Here is a 25,751-nt window from a genome sequence, read left to right as displayed (position 1 = left end):
CAAGCCAGAAAAAAAGTATAGACAGAACAGATATGTCTGTGTGTAACAACCCTAGGCCCTAATCCTAAATCCAGAAATTCTGGTGAGGAAGCCACACCCATGTTATGTGGCATTTTTAATAGGTTGCTTCCTCACCCCACCCTGGACTCAACCTCATGTTATGAGGGAGTTCTTAATAAAATCGAATTCCTGGATAAATCAGGGACCCAGACTTATAAATACAAGAAATATCTACGGACTCCTAGAGAAGGTCTTTATCTACCCGGATGACCTAACCAACTACACCTCAATTTCCTGGCAAGCTCATGGTCTTCTTACAGTACTGCCAGCCATGATACAAGCTACAACACAGCACAGATGCAGCAGCTTTAAACGGGTCTGATGGGGTCCTTGTATAGTTTTAAGCAGGCTAAATCAAATATTCAAAGATCACTGTTTACTTACACTCATCTCGGATATTCAGGAAGCAGTACAAGGGGCCACATATCTATTTAGACTCCAGGGCTTACCCAATAACATTGTTTCCCACCGGGTTTCCTGTACATATCCAAACTCTGATCCCTACCCTTCAAAAACAACTCAAGATGCAACAAGCTTCTTCTTTTGGGTTCCATCCCTAGATGAACTGAAAGACTAAACACGATCTTAAGACGAGTGTGTGGTTTCATTAACACACCATAGTCAAACTGGAAAATGTCACCACCTTTCCAGCAAGTAACAAACTCATGCTTTAACATATTAGGTTTTGAAAACGTAGGCATTCTATGACTATGCACCCAAAGTCCTTATTTTTTTTAAAAATATCCTGGTGGAGTCTCTCAAATAATACTCAATGAGTTCCATAACAAAATGTGTATTTTTCCAAGAACTAAGTCCACACACCCTATATAAATACTCCAACATATAAAATTGTGGAAATTACTGAAGATCAAAAAGGCAAAACAAGTATTTTTCCCCATGCAGACCGATTTGGGCAGTGAAGCAACAAGGAGAAAACTACTGTTTCTAAGAGAAGCTTGACAATCTGACTGACGCCTGGAAGGAGGAATCTATGAAGGGTGATTCACAATTCACAACAGGCAGTGGTGTAAAGAAACTCGAGGGCCCGCCCTGCGAAGTAGCTGCAGGCCCCCCCCCCCCCCCCAATAACCACCTATGACTACATAAATTAAGTCATTTAAGGTTAGATTATGAAAGTACATTATGCAGAGATCATGAAAATTTAGCATGGCTCTAAACCTTTTAAAACTAAACTACAAACTCTTTAATAATGTGTGAGTAACGCAATTCAAGTAGGTGTCATGCTTCATCACAGGGCCTGTCTTCACACAGGAGGAAGGTGGTATATCAGCGTGAACTACACAACTACTAAGAGCTATAGCACGTTTGGTTATGAAATCATTAGTAAGCCATTTAACAGTGTGTGAGGGGGGATAATTCCGACCTGTGGCTGAACGGGAGGGGGACCAGCAGACTCCCGGGGCACTTTCCCATCCTCTGGAGCACACACCCCACCGAGCGCCGTGAGGGATCGGCAACCAAGACCAAGACCCAGACTACAATTCCCAGGTGCCCCGGTGGCAGAGGCGCACCTGGGACGTGACTGCCTGCGCCAGGAGGCGCCTACAAACAGCGGAGCACCGACAGCTCCGTGGGGGATAATTCCGACCTGTGGCTGAACGGGAGGGGGACCAGCAGACTCCCGGGGCACTTTCCCATCCTCTGGAGCACACACCCCACCGAGCGCCGTGAGGGATCGGCAACCAAGACCAAGACCCAGACTACAATTCCCAGGTGCCCCGGTGGCAGAGGCGCACCTGGGACGTGACTGCCTGCGCCAGGAGGCGCCTACAAACAGCGGAGCACCGACAGCTCCGTGGGGGATAATTCCGACCTGTGGCTGAACAGGAGGGGGACCAGCAGACTCCCGGGACACTTTCCCATCCTCTGGAGCACACACCCTACCGAGCGCCGTGAGGGATCGGCAACCAAGACCAAGACCCAGACTACAATTCCCAGGTGCCCCGGTGGCAGAGGCGCACCTGGGACGTGACTGCCTGCGCCAGGAGGCGCCTACAAACAGCGGAACACCTCCTGTCCCCGCGGGACGCGCGCGGGACCGCCGGGCTAAGCCCGGGCAAAGGGCGGGCCCTCTGTGGCCCTCAGAGGACCTGAGGAGGACGGGGCGGGCCACCCCACTTGGTCCTATCATAAGAGGTACAGAGACATTACATATTTATGTTCAATTGTCCAGTGTCGTAATCGGGCCCTACGTAGTCCTCCCATGATGTCTATTTGGGAAGAGCTTAATACCATGTGTGCCGCACAAACTATGTCCCTGATATATTAACCCCCCCCAGAGTGGGGAAAGACACTGATCTCATAAACTGTACCACCCAGGCTGTACCTGTATCCCCTGATTTAATCCTGTTTAACAACGAGGAAACTCCATTAAATGTCGATCTAATGTGTTTTAGCTCCTCATCATTCCCTGCCAATCCAATTGTATTAACGCCATATAAAGCAGGGACTACATTAAATAATCCTGTTCCCCCCCCCTTCAATCGACCCTATTGGCCCAATTTGAGCGATTGTTGAATGCTGCTCTGTTACCCCTGGTCACTAAAATTAAGGAGTTGGGAGACAGGTTGACCAGTGTTGAACAAATAGTAAAAAGGATTTACCCACCAACTGTAAATTCTGCTGTTTCCCCACGTTCCACGCCCTCTACAAACCCTGACAAGCCTATTTCCATTGAACACAGGAAAGCACGAACAATTGACTCTTCCCTGAGCATACCCTTCCCAAGGGGCCGTAATAACACTCCTAAGCCTACTAGTGCCCCTTTTAAAGCCTCTAGATATCCTCAGGTAAGAAGGCATCGAATTAATTTACCCCCTGAAGCTGCCCCCTACGTGTCCGTTCTTTCCGGGGTGCCTGAACTTGGTCAGGGCAATCACGAAACAAGTGAGGATCTGCTAAATAAGACCATCTTTTGGCTTAACAACAACAGACCGCTGCCGCCCGCCTTAGATGGCGGAATTTTGAGCGTCAGGAGGGTGGGGTGGTTAGGCAGATTGCCTAAAGACATTTCGGGAGACCTGATATTAATCAGATTTAAACACAGGAACATTGTCCCCTATTTAAGACTTTCTCAACCAAAACCTGGAGATGGCCCTATTTCTACTTGGGACTTGTTTGATTTTTACCCGGGCCCCAGAGTATTGAACAATAACACTTGGTGAAAGGGGACTCTGGTTACCACGTGTTATTACTCTTATACACAGGCATGTAAAATGGAAAAAGCCCAATATGTTCTTAATAATTGTATTTATGTATCTTGTCGTACATGCTATGTCATTTTTCTTTATGTATCAAGGCCTAATCGATTGGTTCTCCTGATCTTGCTTTTTAAATGGTTATGATTTCTCCGATACACTTTTTCATTTCTATTTCCTTATTTTAATGAATTGATCAAATTGTTTGTTTTAAATTATTTCTGTAATTGTATGCTTGTATGATATTTTATGAAATATCGAATAAAGCTTATTTGAAACTTTGAAACAGTGTGTGAGGGTCTTTCATCCTATAAACAAAAGTTAATAGTAGGGTGGCTTTAGACACTTTCAGAGGATATCGGGTTTAGGGTAACAGACGTTCTGCAGTGCAGTCTTGCACAGGTGACTAACATGGTCAAGGTCCAAAAACGACGACATGACATTCTAAAACTTTGAAGTATCTGTGCTTGATGGTACTTTAGTCCTTATATTACATGGAATATAACCTATCAGGTAATCCTGTCTGAACTTTGTCTCGTATTCAGTCCCTCTTTACATTGACCCAATTCACCAACCTGCCCGTTACATCCCTCAAGGTATCTATTTTTATGGGTCTCCTTATCGACAAAAGTTTACCTTTGTAGTCCATAACATTTATAGTTTATGCAAATTACTTTTTGGGGGCAGATCTTCAGTCAGAAATTATTACAGAGAATAAACAAAATCGTTTTGCAACATTAACAAGCAAGGACACATTTTCCCCCATCTTGCTTTCACAAGAAGATTAAAGTTTAACTTTAATGTCTAAGATTATATGCATGCAATTGCTAAACTGCACTGTTTTGTGTGGTTATCGACCTTTAACATCAAGCCCTTTAGGATCAGTTTTAGGGACATGGATTTAACTTCATACACCACAACATTACATGCTACATAGAAACAATGCTTCAAAACATTTACCCTTTTGAAATGTTAAACCATTAAATTTCAACATCACAAGTGTATGAGGAAGAGTTACCGGAATCCTCCAGTCCTAAAGATTTTTGGAGCCCCATTACAGCGTGTCTGATGGCTCATCCTGATTTATTCTGAAGGGTAATGTTCCATGAGGTACAATGCTGCGGAGAATTTTAATACACTATCAATGAACAGGAAATACTCTACTGTCGGAACTGAATGGTGGGTCACGCCACTTTTGTGATGATACTTTCTGGTTCTACCTGACCACTGAGCAGTACATGTTCTTGTTGTGTCACCCTAGAGTGGTGCACACAAGTATTCTTCTCGCCTGGGTGAGGTTCGGAAGTGGTGGGAGTGAGTTTCGGGGATTTAAGTATTTGCTTTGATATGTACAGAGATGCACTGCAACTGTAATTGTATTTCACTGGTTTATACTTATGTACTCTGTGATTGGCAAATGTGTTAACAAAGAAGGTACAATGTATGTTGGTATAGTTGAAATTCCAATAAAATGTTTTATTAAATTTTTTTTTTTTTTTTTTTTTTTAAAAACACACCACCATAGGAACATTATCCAATAGCATTGTGTAAAATAATCTACAAGCACCATAGTCTGCGTTACACTACATTGTCATCATGCCTCAAAGCAACAGTCACATCTCCGACTAGGGCCTACTTAGGACATAAAAACAAGGGAGGTGGAACTTAAGGTATTTACGGCACCTGATAAAGGCAGATGATTTAGAGCGTGGTTTTAAACAGGTACAGTAAATGTCTCTTTTTGACTTTTCCATGGGGAAATGAGGAAGTCCAACTGGAATTCGGTGTGTTTCACAATGTAAGTTTTAATAGGTTTAACGTACTGCAATTCACCAGTGGACAATTGCAGATCAGTAACAACTGCAAGCCTCATAATTCCAATCCCCGAGCAAGCAGGGCTTTGAGCAGTGACCGGAACATACCAACCCACTAAGGTATTTACCTCACCATAAAAATGGTGCAACAGTCCAGTGGCCTATATGCATTCAAACAGTAATCTCCTTTTCCAAGGCAGAGAGAAGGCAGTGTCCTTTGGGTCCAATATGAAACTTGCTGCCTGCTTGCCTTCCTCGACTGGGTAACTCCACCCAGTAAGCTCTTTGTTGACGCCCAGTAAAACAGATTTGAAGGCAGACCACGCTGATACAAACTGAAAAAGTTCACCATTTGTATATATGTGCCTTAAATACCCTTTGTTTGTCTGAACCACACCAACTGCCAATAGCTCTATCCATTGATGTCCCTTATCCAACCATGCTTTTGCCTAACATCTCCCATCTTCTCAGCCTAAGCACCAAGACCCAAGTTACAGACTATTACCTCACCCAAGCATGAAGCATTCATAGCATCACACATAACACACTCACAAAATCTTGAGTGGGGAAAACGGGGAGCACTTGTACATGCACCTAGTGGGAATACAAGTACATCACGCCATGAGGGGAGCCTTCAGCCACACATGGTGTGGATATGATAAAGGTTGTCTGATGGGGAACCTGTACGCAGTAATGTGATTGCATGTCATAAACAACTGTGTATGAAATGTTCTTACTTTGTACCACAAGACGTACAGTACATGCTGCCATCGATAGCTACAATATGCAAGCCCTCCAAACTAGTAAAAAATAAGTTTTAAGGCACAATGCCATTACGACACCATTGTAGAAAGCGATCTTACCTTATATGGCATAGACTCAAAAAAAATTGACGTGGCAGAGATTTTTTTTTTATCAGTCATGAACCCGTGGGTCAGGTGACCGCCATCCGGTAAATCCAGGCCCATAATTCTTCCATGGGGCTCCACCAACCCAGTGTAAACTGCAAAGTTAGCTGGAGAACCTACAATAAAGCGGGCAAAACCGTGGGTCATTGTGCAGAGCTTTTGTTATCCACAAAGTGTGATGATAAGTTAAAGTTATAGGTACATACATGAGACTCTTTATTTATCAAAGACAAAACATACTTCTTCGGAATAATTCACAGGTATAAAACACACTGTATACTCATAAAAGTATTAACAGACTGACGCACTTCATATGGTCAATCTTTATTTTTAAGCAAAGCAACACACACAGCGCACGTCTTGCAATCCTCACATTCTGCAAAATGACAAAAGAACAGCAGCAAAGCATGTAGACCTTGCATTGCACCAGCACCAAATCATAAAAGAAAAAAAAAAAACTCTTCCATGAAAAGTAAAGCGAGAAACACAACTATTATTGTTTTACAATAGCAATGCAATGAAGCATTAACATGGCATATCATTTACAGGCAAGGGACTGGGTATGTGGAGTGTATAGACAAAGGACAGAATAGAAAGAGAGGAAGCTATGCCGTTAATAGCCTCAATCTAGATGTCAAAAAGGTTCCAATAGGTGAATTTGGACTTCTGTGCAGACAAAAATACCGGTCCTGCTATTTGACCACTTTCAAAGGCGACACTGACAGGGCTGTTAAAACTGCAGGATCACCATCAAAGAGCCAACAAATCATCTATCCTCAGATCTACATCACACGCAAATTGAGGTATTTAGCAGCCAGCTCCACACCAAAATAAACCCAACAAGCATAGACATATCAGACAAGTTGCCGCACTCCCTTAACTTTAGAGCATCAAGTCCTTTCTTCAACACATGCAAAAGGTCACTCAACTGATCTATTTTTAATTATGAACATGACCCTTCTATTTTGAGAACCAATCAATATGGTGTGGTCTGGCCACAATGGTTGGCATTCAAAATTAAAGACAATAGGAAAGAAGCCCCACCCACCAGAGTCATGCACTGAATAGGGTGTTCATGGTCTACAATCACAGACACTTTGCTGAGCAGAAATAAAAGTAGCTCTTGTAGGAACTTGCCCCGCCTGTAAGCAACAGCAGAAAGGATGCAACCAAACTGGCAACTCAGTTTCGCGGCTGGGTAAATAATGCATGAAACCTAATTTCCTATTTAAAATCTAAAAGCAATAAAAAGAGAATTCCATCAGTTCCATGGTATTTTTGGAAATTGGCAACAGCTGACAAGAGTCCAAATAGTACAAACAAAAATAGAGAAAGCAATGCTCAGTGAAAGAAGCGTTTGTGTTAAAAAACAAAAAGGAGCTAAAAATTACAAACTCAAACAAATTAGCTTTAAAACTATTTTACCAATAGGATTTTAGCTGCGCATAATTCAATAAAATGAATAAAAAGAATATCCTCTCCCACATTCAGATGAACAGAACTCCCTGGCTCAGCAAAGCTATTTGAATCCTTCTCATCCTTTTATGATAACATTAAATTAGTCAACATTTTAAACTGGCAGGAACTGACGAAAATGTAGATCAAGATTCTCAGTCTAACCTGGTATCCAGGTTATTCGGTTTAGAAATGTTTATGGCCGATTCAGAAGAAGCCTTGATTCTATCAATAAGATATGGGGGAACCTTGAACCATCTTCAGCCTATGTTTCCACATACTAGGAAAGATGAACGCAATCTGTCAAATAACTCTGCAACATGTCAACAATCATGGAAAAAAGCACAAACATTCTGCATTTTCGAAAAGACATCACCAGAAACTGGTGAACTGTCCCACTACAGGTCCACTTCAGGACTGCGTTTTCTAGAAAAAGTGCTGGAGAGAGAAATTGACAGAGAACGGAAATGGCATATTGAAGCTAACATCTTACTGGATAAAACGGAAGTTGGTTTTAAGCAAATACATTGCACAGAGGCTGCTTTGGTGACAGCACATTACAAGATCAGTCAGCTTTTGGACGCGAGTCATAGGGCATCACTGCTACTATTTGATCTCCATGTTGCATTACACACTGTTTTGCATCCTGTTCGGACAGGCAGATAAAAAGAAAAAAACAATGGTGCACAAGAAAGACCCTGGGAATGGATTTTTAATTTTTATCCAACCACACTCAAATGTTGGGATGTCCTCCTTCACCCCAAAATCAGGTTTGCCGCGTGGGATACCACTGGGCACCATTTCGAGCAAACCCTCACCGGTTTAATCTGTAAATGTCACCCTTGGCAAAACTAACAAAGTTTTGGGTTGCCCTTAATGTCATATGCAAAATACCCAAACTGTAGTGTCTGTTGTGGATGAGACGAAGGCGGCTGCTAACTTCTAGGATTCTGGTACGGTGGCTCTAACAGTGGATGTGCACCAATGCAATGGAACTGAACAGGGGCAGGACTGACTTTTTGTGTTTCAGACCCCTCTCCATTACCAGTGAACCTAAATAGTGGGCAGTAGATTTAGGAGAGCCTCCCGTCCTGGCTCCAGCGGCAAAATGATTAGGTTTCATCATTGACAATGAGCTAAACCAGAACAAACAAGTAAATATGATCTCAGTCTCCTGTATCGTAGGATGCTGCACAAAGTGCTTCTTAGGCAGGCAGACACAAACCAATAGTGCAGACAATGATTTGATCACTCCTGGACTACTGCAATAGATTCTATGTAGTAGCCCCAGCAAAAAGCTATAGCCAGATTACAGAGTGTATTAAACTGGGCAGCGAGACTACTAACTGGAATTAAGCAACATAATTCAGTCTCATCTGCCTTAAAAACTACATACATTGGTTACACATAAAAACAAAAATACTTTTAAGATGCCTGTCTGGCTCACAGAAGCTTTACCAAATTTGGCATGCGATTCTCTCAGAGTAGCGGAGTACTAACCAAGTCGATCTTTACAATCTATGGAAGCCCTTTTCTTGACAGCCCTTAGAATCAAATTCAATTCAATTGAAGGGGCGAGAGATTTTTCCCTTTCCTTGCCCCAAAGTTGTGGAATACTCTTCCCAGCATCTTTGAGCTAAAACCAGCTACTGAAGGTACGGAAGGGACCTGAAAACCTGTTTCAACCAATATAAGCTACGCCAGTTGTCAGCTCCATGACACCCTTAGAGTGACAGCTGCGCACTATTAATCCATTTCAATATAATTTGGTTATTTCCTACTGGAAATCAGAGAGGTGTTTTCCTCTTCACTGTGGCCTCATTTTTTCGGCTTGTTCTAAGCACCTCCCACAACGCACTCCAATTGCTGTACTAATGCAGCTCATCTTAACATGGGACAACCATAAGACACTTTGTCTAATCTAAACACGAATAAGCCAACAATGTACATTGTGACGTAAACTTAAAAATAAAAGAAGGGGGGGGGAGGAGGAGTATGGTGAATCTGCAATGGAGAGGTTTCACTTACTCCCAAGCAAAGAACAGTTGTTGAGGAACTTAAAACTGTCTGTAGCGCTATCTCTTTCTGCATCACTCACTGGAGTTTGCCACTCCTAGGTCAGGCTGCGCCATGAGATGCATCCACATTATACATCACATTTAAACTGCAGTTTATTTAAGCCTTGGCTCGGCTTCCCTGGCCCCGTGTATGGCATAGGCATGCACAAATTACCTGAATATGGCTGAACATTCACTCCCCATTTCTCAGGGTCCAAACCATACGCCTCCAAAGCTCTCTTCTGACACAGCCTCTCCAGCTCATCCACAAACTCTGTCCCCCCGTAGTACCTGTTGATAGACAAATCAAAGGACTCATGGGCTCCATTTTCATAATGTATTAAGCAAAGCACATAGTAGGCATCATGAAGCAGCATAAATGCATGCAAGAATATCAAAGAAAAATGGCAGCAGGGAAAAAAAAAAAAACGTATTCAAGAGCACAAAGTAAGATGAGCAAAACATTACTAGAACAGAACATGCACAAGTCTTATTGAAAGCTAATTAGACATTCACTTTGCAATTTGTGAAATAGCCTACGTGAGCCGATGAAGAGTTTATATAGGTTAAACTATGTCGAGGTAATTTGGCTGGGCTGTCTCCTGGCTGCTCAATAAAAAGATTTATACAAAAAAAAGTCAAGTTAGTCACAGGCTACAAACACACTGCTCCTGGCACCTTGTGGACTGCATTAGCTGACAGCCAAAAACATCTTCAAATCGTACGGCGGGAGCAGAGGTGGGAACACTGTCCTTCGAATCAGCTGAAGTATAAAAATTAAAGTGGACTTACACTGGAACCAGTTACACAAAATAAAAGGCAGAAAGCAGAGAAATTAAACAAAAAGAAAGTGGACTACCAGTGAAAAACTAGTCCAAGCAGAAAAACAAAGGCAATAAGATAAAAGGATTGTAATACGGAAAATTGGAAAGGTTTTGAAGTTTAAACACTGGTAGAAATCAATATTGAATGTAATTTGTGTAACGTAACCATATAGTCAGTAGCCCAACAGTCACTGACGCATGGCAAATTTTCGACAATCCTCCTCGAGGCTAGACACATTTTTTACTGGAGTTTGAAGATCTAAACTCATGGTTAATCACTTCAATACAGCAATTCTTGGATGGTATCTGCGACACCGGACAATGCATACCTCCTACTTGTATGCGAATTCCCAACTATGCATACATTTGAATATGTCATAGAGACTCTCAAAAATGGTTTACAGTCATCGGTGTTTCCAAATAAATGGTACATGTAACAGGTGCAACAGCGGGCAGGGCTAACACAATCAATCCACTGGATCAAAATACAGATAGAAAATATATTAGGAATGGAAAGTATTCGACTTGATCAAACATACTACTACTCTGGGTTTCCAAAGGAAGCTTTTAGGCAGCACTAAAACTAAGATGAACATATCGTTTAGCACAATGCACACCATGCCCCTAGTTGTGGGCATCAAGAAACAACATCTTCAGTGCAAAACGAATTTACAACAGCTAAGGGGAAAGCATTCCATCATGCTACAGATCTCCCAGTACTAGACCAAGCCCAAAAAAATAAAATGCCTTTAGAAAGCCACGATTCCCACACCGCTTACCATAAATTTCCTTTGGCCATCTGTGTACTTCGTACAATTATCCAACATAGCCTAACAGCGAAAGAAGTTCACTTCAACACTGATGCTTTGGCCTAATGTTCACCATAGCATTTTTTCCTTCTGTAAATGAACATTACTCCAGTAAGTTAAAAGTTCTACATTTCATAACATACATACATACCGCTGCCCAGGGTATCCCTCGGAGTACTTGTTGTTCATGCATGATCCAAGGGCCTCCAAAACTGCTCGGCTGGCAAAATTCTCAGATGCAATCAACTCCAAACCAAACTTTTGCCGATGCTTCTCTTTCCGAATTATGTCATATACCTAGGAAGACCAGAAAAGAGGTGTTTGTTAAGGAATTTATATCATCCTAATGCTGCAACCAACTCTGGCCCTTTACGTCATTACCTCAGAATCATTGGTTTCCAAAGGTTCCAAAACCATCTTGTTATGGGAGGCCCAGAGCTCTGCATTCGTGTGCACTCCATTTACTAAGACGGGTGTGTCTGCCATTTTGGAATTTTGCGGCTGTTGTAAAAAAAAAAAAAAAAAAAAAAAAAAAAAGAGGAAAGAGGAAAAAAAGTAACTTTTTTTATTTTTTATTTAAAGGGTCATTTTGTTTTGATGATCAACTCATATTATGCAGTCATGCACTTAGTTCATTCTTTAGGGAAAGAGCATACAATGGCAACAACAACCGAAAGGTATAAAAAAGTGGCATCTTGTAATTTAAGACTTAGACTTTGCTCCCTTTCAGTGTATCCTCTTCCTTTCTTCTTTCCCTCCTCCCAGGCAATAGAACAGAACGATGCAATGCCTTGCCCATTCAATAGACACAAAGAAGGCTCAACCTCTGTGAAAGAGCCCACTGCCCAGGTCACACTTCCTCATGAGGGATGGTCCTTGGAACCTGCACTCACCAGCCTTCCCTGAACTGCGCTAGTTGGTGATAGAGTCCACTAATTAACGTGAAGATTAGTTAACTTAGTAGCTGAATGTGAAATGATGAATGTAAAATGTAATGCTCAAATGACACGCTTTTAAATGTGCCGATTTGAAACAGGGAGTCGTAGTTATCCGGATAGGGGATAGAAAAGCTAAGATGCAAGTTCGTTAACTAGAAGCAAACCTAATATTGCTGAAATGTGCACAACATGAAAGTGACATATTTAGAAAAGTTCGTCATAACTGAAGAATGTTCCGGTTTAACAAATGTATTATTTTTGACAAGCAACATTTATATTCATAAATCACAAAGAGAATCCAGTTCTCTCATGTTTCATTTAAATTTGAATAGAATATCTTGTGCATTTTAAATAATAATTTGTGTTCGTATTAAATGGAATGCTTTACTCAACAGTGATTTTGTCTTTGTTAGTGCAGTTCTCTGTTGTTGCAGTGAAACAAATTGAGATGTAGACGGTCGAACTGTGCTAAAATGCCTATGGGAACTATGTCTCATGTTTCCATAGTCCACTATGCAAGAATGTATGTAGCTAACCTTGTGATAAGGTTTGCAAGCTGCATGAATTTGTAAGAACAGAGGAGCTGAACCTGCGCATAGAAGAATAGTACCATTTCATTGGTCCACGGATAAAGAAGCCTGATACAATGTCTGCAACAGGTGTTCTCGATTTTTAGATTAGCGTGTTCCCAGCTAGCTTCAAGGATTTTTGGATACGCTTCCTTACTCAATCCGTCCTAGACCCGGATTCTTGACTGTTGTGGCCACTTCTGTTTTGCCTCACTTTGCTATTTGTTTTTCAACAGATTGCTAATGCAACTGTATGCTGATTTTACTTGGATTTTGACACTCGGCTGAGTTTCATGAACTACTCTTCACAGGACGTTCTACTGCTTTAATTGGGCTTTGAGCGTTATGCTCCTCTGATCTCACTCTTTTCCTTTCAAACCCAAACTTTTTATGGGTGCTACATATCTAAAACACTGAACCTTATCTTTAGACTAGGGAAATATTCCTTTATGGAACAAGCTTGGTGCAATATTTGAGGCTTTAGTCTAATAATTCTTTTTTATGAGATTTCTGTAAGCTTATTTGATTCATGGACTAATCGAAGTAAAAACGATAAAACTAAAAGAACTTTACTAATCTCCTAATAAGAATAAAGGATTTGAAAACATATCCCAACTCTCATCATTGACAACTTAAAACTGTTGATGCGATTTAAATTTGCAATATTGAATTTTCTCCTCAACTAATAAAACATGATCAATCACTGGGAGTAAGAAGAACCCAGAGTGGCAACAAGGGTTAACCCTGTAAATGATGGTTAACTAGTGATTGAACTATACGGATGGAATGATTTACTAATATATTTTTGAGGTCCCGTCCGTGCTATCATTGGCAAGAAGGAAGGGGTGTACCTGGAGGGGCAGTAGTCATGGGCAAGGCATGCAGACATGAGCGGTTCATTACCTTCAGGGAAACTGCTGCATTGCAAATAGTGACACAGAAGTGGTACACAAATAAGGTACATTCCTGTTAAATAATTAATTAGCAAACTCTACTAATCAATATTTGAAACATAAATTACAGCAGTAGATGTCACTTTAAGTGTGACTACAAAGAAGTCTCATAATTGCACAATCACACCACAGCAGCCACACTCATTCACTAATGTTGTAATGGGAGAATAAGGGTGATGCAGTGTTAATAGTTGGAATGCCCTGCGGAATACGGACAATCACTGTTTATCAGACAAGGATTATCCATTTGTGCCCAAAAGCTTCGTCAACCAGCAAATATACAAAATAAACTCAAATAAGTTTATACAAAAACAGATGGCAATAGTAGAAGCTATACTTATTCATCGGTGTATAAACAGAAAGGTGTAACCAGCATGTGTGCAGGAAGATGTTGAACTAGAGGGATGTATGATGGACAAACACATTCCGTTGCAACGCATGCAGAGACGTGAATGCCATATCACGCATAATCTTTACAACGCATGCCTTTACAACGAATTTCGTAGTAACAGCATAAATGTTAAATGGATATTCGTGGTAAATGTTTTCCCTGATCCCAGCCCTGAGCCCTAAAACCAGCCCCTGCACAGCCCCCACCCCATGGCCCTAGCTCTTTTTATCTTTTTAAACCCTACCCAGCCCAGAGTCCTAAAACTGGACCCCGGCGCAACCCCACCTCCCCCCACCCCCCTTCAGCTCCCTGCCCTTATTAAAAAAAGGCAGCCCCAGCCAAAAGCTCTAAAACAGGGCGCTTTAAAAATAAAAAATAAATTAAATTAAAAAACACCCACAGTCCTAAAGCCAGTTCCGACCCTGAAACCTATATCTATAGGGTCAAATGGTCCCACAGCAGCAGGATGATGGTGCACAAGTAAATCTGTCTCTTCATACATTACAATCTGTACACTCTGTCCGACTACCCATCTCTTCTCTGCTACACTCTGTGAGGCCAAAGCCCTAACCGCCATTGTTTCTCAATGACTACTTCTGTTTCTCACACCATTCACCACTAATATGTACTATAGTTGCAAATGCACAGACTAAATACTTGTTGAGACCTCTATATTACAAAGAAAAAAAATAGAAAATGGTTTCCATATACATTATTTACAGCAAGCATAGAATTTCATGTGTTAAAGTCAGTACAAAATAAGATTTGTCAATGTATCCACTTCTCTCTTCAGAGTGTATTATTTTCTTTCGGATCACATCTTCCCTTGCGATCCATTAAACATCACTTGATGCATTTCCCACTCTGTGCACCCTGTCCTGCAAGACATACTTGTAACATCAGTTGGAGAAGCACATGGCCAAGGAAGGACAGCGTAATTCCAAGTTATCTTGGCAGGCTGACTATGAAGCTCTTACTCTTGCAGACACCCAGGAGTCATATCCTGTCAAAGTTTTAAGACAACCCTATCGTTCACAGGTTCTTTCACATTGCACCTTCCGTGTAACCAGGTTCTTTTCACATTGCAACTCTGCCTCACGTAAGTAATCAGAGTATTCTAAAGAAATTTTTTTTAGAGGTCCTGTCATTTTGGTAGATCAAGAGGCATACTTTTTTGTTTCCCCTCCGCAATTGACCTCTGCAAGGGCTGCTATATCCAGAGCCCCAAAGTCCCGGGCACTAGTTTACAAAAAGCTTTGTTTTAACAGTATAGAATGAGCAATATCAGATGCACGCTTGGTCCAGACACTGCCCAACATCTAGGCCCCAGGCATGGACCTGATATTTCCTAAATTAAGGGGGTGGGGGGGGGGTAGAGGATGATCCTGCTATAAATTAAGATCAACTCCACAGGAAAGTCGTACTACTACTTTAACTACCTAACATGCAGGTGTAAATAGTCATAAGCGATGCAATTCCAAAATAGGATATGCTCAATAGAGCCTCTCCTCAACCAAGGCTGAACGCCAAGCGTGAAGTTGAAAAGTAGACAAATAATCAAAATGGAGGGAGAAAGAACAATCTGTGATCCATTCAGCTTCCTTAATCTATATCCAAAAATCAAGTAGGGAATTGATCACTTGTCCTGCATAACCTGGGTTAGCACTTCTTAGTGGAGAAGCATGGCTCAATGGTTAGAGCGGCAGACCCTGATGCAGAGGTCTGGCCCGGGACCAGGGTTCAATTCCCGACTCGGCGGATCTTGGACTCAATTTCCCCGGACCTGATAATTCTCGCCTCGGTGCCTAGTCTAATCATGGGTCCCACTCTCTGACTCTGGGCAATAGCTTGCTTAATCTCCACAACGGCCCGAGCAGCGCTTGGATGCCTGGCTTCACCTTGGGGGTGCCCAGGAGTGGACATTTCACAGGAAAGCCAGGATGGGTTCCACAGCTGTATGAATACAGCGCTACGAGACCTCTGGGTAGAAGTGCGCTATATAAAATACAAACACATTCAAAGTACCAATAAAAAACCCTAATTCACGTGCAGATGGTAGAAGTAGCGCTGTATCTTGATTCTCCGCTCTCTACTGTTAATCATGTGACAGCATCATCATGGGGTTAACGCTCATGCTTCCTCCACCCGGAGGTGTACCCCTGGTTAGTGCAGTAGTGATCAGGGATACTGGGGTCATAGGCTAAGGTGACTTAAAAAAATACTCGTACAGTCAGGTGTAGGTTTAATAGATCTGGATTTGAGATATTATTTAAAAGTTGGTTGTAGTGCGTAATGAGGTTTAGTAACTGATCTCCCGCACTTAAAATATTGTTAAAAAATGGTCGACATGTTTCAGCCCTTATGTTGCCTCTGTGGGTCAGTTGGGCTTTCTTCAGGATCAGGGTGGTAAGGTGTAGTGAGACTGTGGGTGTCTCTGTGTGCAACTTCCTCAGAAATATTTATTCTACAAGATGGAATCCGGGGCCAGAACGGAAGAGTCGGACAAGTCGTGTTATCAAAGAGCCCAAGTAGGACAAGAGACTCGATGGCCACCCGTTGAAGTAACTTTGTGAATCACAAAAGGTACTGCTGGACCTCGCTGGAAACAGATTAATATATCTAATTCCTCACACTTCTTCTAGAATAAATATTCCTGAGGAAGTTACACACAGTAGGACTCGAAGTGAAGTATTGGACCACGACCGGGAAATCGGGGTAAGGCCCCGTCCCATTCACCGGATAGAGACAGGCGGCGGCATGGTTGATTGATAACCGCGGGCAAGGAGAGATAAGTCTCCGTTCTTGGAGGCCACTTCCCGACCCCAGAAGTGAAAGAAAAAAATTCTGATATACTTGATATCCTTGCAGCATTTCTAACCACCACGTTTTAATACTCGATCATGGCGGGTGCCATCTTTTAACAGTTCCCATTCAATAAACTGCATCTCAAGTGCTTCACAATTACTACATGCTTCTAACCAACATGGCATGGTAGAGGCACAGAACTGTGTGCTTATAAACAAGCAATGTAAAGGTGTCTTAATTTTGCCTAGATTTCTTAAATAACCTGAGCTGACAAACCATAGCCCCACCGTGTCCCATTATTATTATAGTCTTCTAAGCAATGGCTGTGTAGTCGTGTAAACGCAATGTTCTAAAATATTGCCTGGATTAGTAGGTGTGTGAATTTTTGTCAAACTCCAGACCATAATTCTCATATTTGTTGTAGGAAATACAGTGAACCCACCGCATTATGCACTCTAGGCATGATTCTACATTGTAAGGGGTGTTTACCTAAAAAGAAACAAGTTACCTGTAAAGAATTAACATCACAAAAGGTGGGTAGTAGTGTTCTCCAATAGAGAAACGTCTGCACATTCGTTAACCTCACTGTATTTAGTAATACAATATAAAAGTAGAATTTGTATATTATGCAATCAGAGTTTAAAGGTGGGTGCTCAATTGGCCCTAGCAACACCTACTACCCAACGGTGTTAATTGCACACAAAGTGTGCATATGACAAAAAAAAGGGCTCAGACAGCACACCTATAGTCAATATTTAGTCAGCACAATGTAAATCACATCAATGGGTGTAGGTTAACCCATTCAACACCAATCTGAAAATATTAACAGTGACAATAGTCAAAAATATAAGGATTCAAGGCATGTAGCAATCTTGATAATCTTTATTCCAAAATCATTTCATTAAAATTTCCCAGCACACGACTTGCAGATACGCGTTTAGTATTTCAAGAAGACTTTTTCAAGGCAATGATGGATGTATACTGTCCTGGAATCAGACACTGTCGGAGTTAAGGCTGGTCACAACCGTAGGGTAACATTCAAAGACAGCCACTATGTAGGCATAGTCTTCAACAGTGGTCAATAATGAGTCATGGAGTGTTACTTAGGAAAAGAACATATAACACTCCTACACATGCTGAAGAGTTTTTATTATAAATTCAGAGATGGTGACATCACCAATAACACAAAATTAGATCACTAGATGAGTCAGTAATGAAGTAACCATCCAACCAGTAGCACTTCTGTACAGACAGACAGTGTGCAGATGAAATTTAGACCATAACCGTTTTGCTGTTGTGATATCACATACAAGCTGCAACCAGAACAGCTAACCTACATCTGAACCTTCTAAGAAAACGAAAATCCTTCATACTGCTTGTAGACCTCAAAACAGCAGTTCAATCTCTAGTCCTTTCAAGACTGGACTATGGGAATGCCACACTCATGGGTCTACCTAAAGCCAGCCTAGCCCCAATAAAAGCAACAAAATAATGCAGCAGCAAGACTTAACAGACACACGTCGTTATGATCGCATTTCCCCATCCCTCAGGGTCACCAAATGACTCCCAGTTAAAGCTAGGAACCAAATGAAGCTTGCATGCATGACATACAAAGTCCTACACAATTCTGGTCCTAAATACATGGCTAATAAGATCAAGCTATTAGGAGGCGGAAGAGATTCTAGAAGTGCTACATACCTCATAGTAGAACCACCCAGATTACAAATAAATACATTTAAAAAATCACGGACGCACTTTCGCCAAATCAGCCCCCAAAATGTTGAACTCCCTACCTCCCTCAACTAGAGCTATTACCTCACTCAGGCTTTTCCAGAAAAGAGAGAAAGACTTACTGCTAGAAAAACAGGAAACGTGACATGAAAGAACTATTTTGAAACTGTAATTTCACCCCATTTGATATTGTATCCTATTGTGTTATACCTTGTTCTTCGAATTCTATGTACAGAATAGCTCAAGTGACAGGTGTTCTTACTGTACTGCAACCCTCATCAGCTCTTTCTATAGCACTCTGAACCAGTGATGTCATGTTTGCGCTTTATAAAACACTATAAAGAAATAAAATAAACCACCCAAGTACTCTATTCTTCTCTGGGAGTAGGTGGCATTTATTTCTGCAATAGTTCCCCATAACCCACTTTGCACAACACTACATTGCAATTGTTTTAAGGTGCCCAACTAAAACAAAGAAAAAAAAATCACAAAAACTTTTTTTAAAAAGATCTTGGAATTTTGTGGAAAAGGGACCAAACTGGTGACCAAGAGCCTAAAGTTTTATCCATATAAAGACCATCAGAATTCTAAAAGTTTAAACAAAATAAGGCTATCAGACCTGATTACAACGAAGAAGAGAAAATTATTGGGAGCCAATGTCTACTAAACTGAGGTGGAACAAGTTCTATCTGCGTATGAGGGCGTGCCGGGGGGGGGGAGAGACCAATCCTATAGGGACATGCCAATTTTACTAGCCATGCTTTCCGGGGGGTTGTCCGATAGGCATTTGACCGTGAGAAGCTAAGAGGATACATTTTCAAACTCTATTAGTATTGTGCTTTTTAAGGAGCAAACCATGTTTGCAGGTGTGCCAACCATGCTTAAGATCAAGCTGTGAAATATTTTTTCACACTCCAGACTACCATTCTAGGCTACCAGACACTCACCCTTCATCCCGCTCGCCACAAAATGAAAGATAATGCATCTGATAATTACCCTCGGACAGACCACCTCAAAAGTACATTATAACAATGTGATAAAGTCACACTGACAAGACTAGCAATTTGCCCAACATTTGACTTTAATGACTGTCAGTTCAGTTCAGAAAAGTCTTTATTTCGATTATTCATCTTAAAAGACAGGGAATAAAATAGAATACACAGAACATCTGTGCACACTTAAAACTGTTGATACAAAATTACTTTCCCATGTTAAAAATATAAATACCTGTGTTCACATTTAAAACAATTCATTAAGACAGAATTAAATATTACATAAACACAAGACTTTCCATGTAAACAAGCCAATTACATTAGGATCCCTACCAGCCATGCAATAAAATAGCTTTAATTAGCTATAAAGACCCCCTGTTTTTCTCCCGAATAGCCCAAGACCAACTCAAAAACGTAGCCACCCCTATGACTGCGATGTCATTGCAGCCAGTTTTCAGTAGTCTGTTAGCAACCATTGCAGAGGTAGTTCCCAAAGATCTACATAGGGGTTTAAGCCACCGACTACGAGGATGCTGGTAAGCAGGACAGACAAACGAGATGGCTAATATCTTCGATATGCTCAGGACAAAACCGACATTTATCTCCTGTACCTAATGTCCATTTACATGTGAACTTTCTAATTGGGAGTGTCTCCACTCTGAACTGATGGTAAAGCTTGCGATCTCTAGGTTTCGTTATTAGATCCCAATAGCTTTCCATATTCGGTTCTTCTTTAAGCTCACAGAAATCTCTAGTCAAGGATGAGCTAGTCATAGCGGAAAACCTCCTAATTTTAATAAAATTCCGTAGGCTACTCTATAGGAAGCTTTAGATGGGAATTCCGCAGTCTCTGGACTATCCCACAGGTCCCTCATCCCCATATCAGTAAGCAAGGATTTAATACTACATAACCATGAGATTTTATTCGCACTGTCCAGTCCCCTGACTTCTGTCAAACCCTTAGCAAATAAGTTTAATTCTGGGGTAATCCAGAGCCTTCTCCAAAAGGCCAGCATCCTATACCATGCTATGTCCTCTATTGCCTGGCAACCAAGATCCAACAGGAGGGGGATACGCGGAGTGGATTTGGGGAGGCCCACAATTGATCTCAGGAATTTATTCTGTGCCAGAGCAAGGTGGTACAAATTGGATGCTCCCCATATCTCAGCCCCGTATAGGATTGCGGGAATTATTTTCGTGGAGTACATTTTGACAACAGGGACTATGGACTTAGTAATAGACTGCCTATGTTCCCTTATCAAAGCTCCCGCAAGCTGCGAGTGTTTTAGCACCGATAACTTCAATTTTGGCGACCAGCTCAATTTATCGCCAAAGGTAACCCCCAGGTAAGTGGACATTAGTCTGCTCCAAGAGTTTCCCGCTCATGAAAACTCTTGAAGTTACGGGCCTAGCCCCATGAAGAACCATAAACTTAGCCTTCTCTACGTTGACCACCAGTTCATGATCGCAGCAGAACTCCTCAAAACGAGACAGAGCCAACTGTAGCCCCTGTCTCGTTTTTGATAAAATCAACGCATCGTCAGCGAACATGAGCAGGGGCACCCTTTGGCCCACTAGCATCGGGGCATCCGTGGGGTAATTGTCAAAATATCGTACAACCCCATTTATAAATAGTGAGAATAATGTGGGGGCCAGTACACACCCTTGACGGACACCCTTCCCCACTGCAAATTTCTCTGTGACCTCCCCTGGTTTCCCCCAGCGGACCTGGGCATAGTTGGAACAATGGAGTCTTATCACTAGGGAAACCAGTTCCTTGGGCATCCCCAATCCCAGCAGGGCATCCCACAGTTTGGATCTTGGGACAAGGTCAAACGCGGATTTTAAATCCACAAATATCATGCCATTGCCCAACAGTACCTCCTTCCAATAAAGCATAACAAATTTAAAGGCTTGGTCAAGGGTCCCCATATGCGCCCGAAACCCTGCTTGTAGCGGGGTAAGAATATTCTCTTTCAGCATCCAAGACTGGATCCTACCCAGGATGACTCTTGGTACGATTTTCTGCATCGCATCGATTAGGCTTATAGGCCTATAGTTGGCCGGCACGGAACGGTCGCCCTTTTTGTAAATCGGAATAATTTCCGCGCCGCACCAAGATGCTGGAATTGGTGCCCCCCCCAATCACATTAATTAGGTACGTAAAATAGACTGTCATTTTGAACTAACTATGGCCAATTATAAAACAATTATTTAAAAAACCAGTGAGAACTTATTTTAGGCAGACACCACACAAGCAACCAATACATAGAAATAGGAGCATCGTCAGGGAGTGGGGGAGGGCTCTAGCAACTCCTTATGTTGCATAGAAATGGGAGCAATCAAGACAGAAACGTGGCCAATATAAATCAAGTGTACAGTACAATGTCTGAAAGTGGCGTTTGTTTCATACATGTAGGTGCACTAGGGTTACAGTAGTAGGTGTCAGACATTCTAACATGCAGACAAAGCTATTCAAACTGAAATATTCTCATCCTTAAATAATTCGAAGGCAAACTCATTTGTAACTACTACACACTGTGCTCCAATGAGATTTTTCATTTGCCTGTACCCACGGATTGCCATGTGGAGTAGATTAAAGCAGAATTCACAAAATAAAGCTTTAGACCCAATACGGCCTGTCAAGAACAGGCAATAAAACAGAAAGACTGAGTAAGTGGTGATCATTTTGTTTCACAATGACCAACATCGAGAGGCAATTCTCTTAAACCTGCCACCAACTGGCTGGGTTCACAGACAGAACTAAACAAAATATTAAATATTAACTTTTCAAGGAGACACACAGGTCTGTGTACTGACTTGGCCGCCAATGAAGATATCAAAGGTCCAGCATGCACACCGAGAAATGAGGTTTACCACAGGCCAAATCTGATGGACTGTCTGGTTTATCAAGAGGTGCAACCCTTGAACAGTAGATCATTTTAGGAAATACCTTTAAAGTGGAAATCACTGTTTTGAAAGTGCTTGCAGCTTGATTTGCCTAGTAAGCTACCCTGCATAACCATTTAGAACTCCTCCTATACATTGACTAGATGATGTATATTATAAACATGCAAAGTCGGTTTCCACACAGGGAGATATATTATAAGGCAGTTGTGCTAAGATTCACAGCCAGTGGCATGACACTGTACAGAAAAGGGATTGAGGAACATAGAACATAAAGAAGATCATTAAAAGATAAAGTACCTAAAACGTGATAAAAAATGTTGTTGTTTTTTTTAATAAACAATGAACCGAGTGAAACAGCCGAGATAACCTCACACATCAACAGGAACAGCCACGCACCCAAGATGCAAGCTCATCTGAGCATACACCTGCACTTCACTGCAAATGTCTAAGATGTTCACTTAACTCAATCACATGGGCAGCAATGGGATCTCAAAGTGCGCACATCACTGACATTTTAATACTGTCCCACTGAAATGACAGTGAAAATTAAGACAGCATATTCTATGTCGTATTTGGCCTGCTGTAATGACGCCTTACACTTGAAAACTGTGGAATGCTGTAGTGGGGGAAGAGGGGGTGTATTTGGCTATTGCACCTGGCCAAGTCAGGTGGGGCGGAAGTTGACAGCCTGAGGACCTTCAAGAAGTGAACCAGATGTAACACTGGGTACCACTTAGGCAAAGACAAACTCGGTTATGTATTAAGAATAGTTACCCAAGGCGTTTAGCCTTGCCAAAGTGCATTCATATCCTGTAGCACTACTTGAAATACAGTATGACATTTTCCAGGTTTGAGCCCCCAAACAACAAAGCATTCCAATGCCCCACTCACCTTCTTTATTTCTACTCCAACCTATTTTGACGCACAGCTTTGCCTAACGTACAATTCACTATGCACACATTACCAATGGAAGTCTCATGGTGTGGGGCTTGTTAACTAAAAGCAGGGGAGCCTTCATAGACTTTCCTAAATGTTTCTAATGTGCAGCGGCACAAGCTAAGAGGAAACTAGTTTCAAAACATCGGTCACTGGGAGAAAGTCCTACTCCCCAAAAAGCGTCATTTAAAGAGAGACCAGCAACTGGCAACATGCCGTCTAAATTCCTCAATGCAAGGTTATGAAAGCATTTAAACACCATGGCCTTAAGCGATAGCTCCATATCACCGAAAACGTTTCCAGTCCTGACCTTTCATTTAGTAAATGTACTCTGGCATATGTAGATTTGATTTAGTTCCATTGTACAATTTAAAATACTGGATTTGTATAAGAAAATTCCAGTACTGGAAAAATACACCCCTGTGGTTGTTTTTTAAGTAATATACCTTACCTGACAGAATCAATAACAAAAAATAAAACAAACAATCACAACTAAAGTCGAAAGATTGGCCATGGAAGACCAGATACCAGTAAATTCATTCCCATTTATGTACTTCGTGCTGAAGCTGCCATAAGGCAATATGCAATTAAAAAAATTAGATGGAAAGCATTTAACGCAACTAAGGAGGGTATTTGTAAGGACGGATGGGAGCAAACGGACTACAAAAAACAGACTTTAGGGTACACACAAAAAAAGTAAATAAAATCTGTACACATTTCTTTGTAACTCAGTTAGATTATTCACACTGTGTGTAGGTCTGCCCAATCCACGATGAAAATCACAAAATCTCTACAACGGAATATTACAGACTTTAGCAGAAAACATGTTCTGGAATTGGGTGCGACTCGCAGTAAAGCGCTTCAATGCTTCATCGATTGTAGTAAGCAGTATATAAACGCACTTACAAATACGTAATATTTTCTAAGACGCCCTGCAAACGTGGGTAGGAAGACCAGGTCCTTGTCTAAATGTAAACGGCTTCTCAAAACACGTGGTCGTATTTCAACCTCTACCCGGTGTTGCTACATATCCTACAACACTGTATTAATTGCATCCTACAGCACTGTATTACTAAACACATCTTACTTACTGGAAGGCTTTGCCCTTTACGCAACCAGTAGATTAGCTTCGGAGCAGCGAAAGAGCCCGGGAAAGTTTCCCTGCTTTAGTCTTCAGACAGGGAGAAGGGGCAGGACAACTAAGAATGACAGAAATTGTATTAAGCCTATCAACGGCCTCTACGGCTTACAGCATCCAATCAACAAGGGGGTGGAACCAACCCTAATGACCTCGCTCCTTTCTCGAGACTTTTATTGCGCACGTTGTAGTTTTAAACACTGAACCGCGCATGACCAACCGAGACCGCCATATTAGAGGTAAATTAAGCTATCGGGGACCAGTTGGGCGAGTAGGCGCTGCTTTCAAACTACGATCTGGCACACATGCCAACATTTTCAAGCTGCAAATAGGGAGATTATGAAAGAAAAGAGAAATCGGAGGAATATATTTCCCCTATTCCTATACACGGAGACAGCAGAAAAAAAGCCATTGTATTCTTTACAAACGGGAGTCTCCCGCCTGAATCGGATCTGTTGGCATGTATTTTGCTGGCGCATCACAGACCGGCTTATTGGTTTTCATCCCTTAAGGGCTGGAAAATAAAATAGAACAAGCATTTGCAATGCAATAGGTCTTGCATTTACCAGAGTTTGAGCTATTGGCATTGTAAATGCCAATGCCTTTTATTTATGTGTTGATTTTTAAAACATAAATAAAAGGCATTTAACAATGACAATAGCGTAAACTCTCGCAAATGCGTGACCTATTGCATTGCAAATGCATGTTTAACTTTGACGCTGTAGGATCTTGGAAAAACTGTTAAAATACAAAGTAACATTTTTAATAACGACATCTTGAATGTAGTCAAACGTATCTTTATCTTTGTGGGACTTAACACAAGTGTAATTGCGGTTCAGTTACCGACATCGGGAATGAGGGAGTCCTGCATCACAGCTGCTACCCAGGGCGCTTTGGTGTTTACTGCAAGATTGATTAGGAAACTAGTGGGCATAATATAGGAATAGCGATAGGGTGGTCCCATAAAGAGTACCATCAGCTACAAGAGGCGAGAGCAGGCACACAACTCAGTAGCCCCACTTGGACATGTGATGACTCAACTGTGTTCTGTTTTCTTTCTGCTGCAAATACTTGTATACAGTCATATTTTTTTAAATGCAAATAAATATATATATATATTTTTTAATGGCAGCTGCCACGACGCCTACCGCAAACAAGCCTGGCGGGCCGAGCAACAGAGGCCTGTAGGCAGGAACCCAACTGCACCATTGGTTACCCCAAGCGAGGCTGCTGAGTCACGGTC

General features: G+C 41.7%; 1 protein-coding gene across 1 annotated transcript in view; it reads right to left on the bottom strand.

Annotated features, from left to right (window-relative positions):
* Positions 1-24,592, bottom strand: part of SHMT1 (serine hydroxymethyltransferase 1) — a 213,508-nt gene extending 188,916 nt beyond the window's left edge. Inside the window, exons 1-5 of the mRNA XM_078665177.1 lie at positions 24,462-24,592; positions 11,527-11,646; positions 11,297-11,442; positions 9,688-9,803; positions 5,956-6,116 (exon numbers count right to left, since the gene is read on the bottom strand). Coding sequence (XP_078521303.1) covers positions 5,956-6,116; positions 9,688-9,803; positions 11,297-11,442; positions 11,527-11,631 — 528 coding nt within the window. The 5' untranslated portion in view covers positions 11,632-11,646; positions 24,462-24,592. The remainder of the gene's footprint in view (positions 1-5,955; positions 6,117-9,687; positions 9,804-11,296; positions 11,443-11,526; positions 11,647-24,461) is intronic.
* Positions 24,593-25,751: the final 1,159 nt, after the last annotated feature.

The sequence above is a fragment of the Lissotriton helveticus genome, chromosome 10, assembly GCF_964261635.1.
Source record: "Lissotriton helveticus chromosome 10, aLisHel1.1, whole genome shotgun sequence".
NCBI classification, from domain to species: domain Eukaryota; kingdom Metazoa; phylum Chordata; class Amphibia; order Caudata; family Salamandridae; genus Lissotriton; species Lissotriton helveticus.
This window is presented reverse-complemented; position numbering and strand designations above follow the sequence as displayed.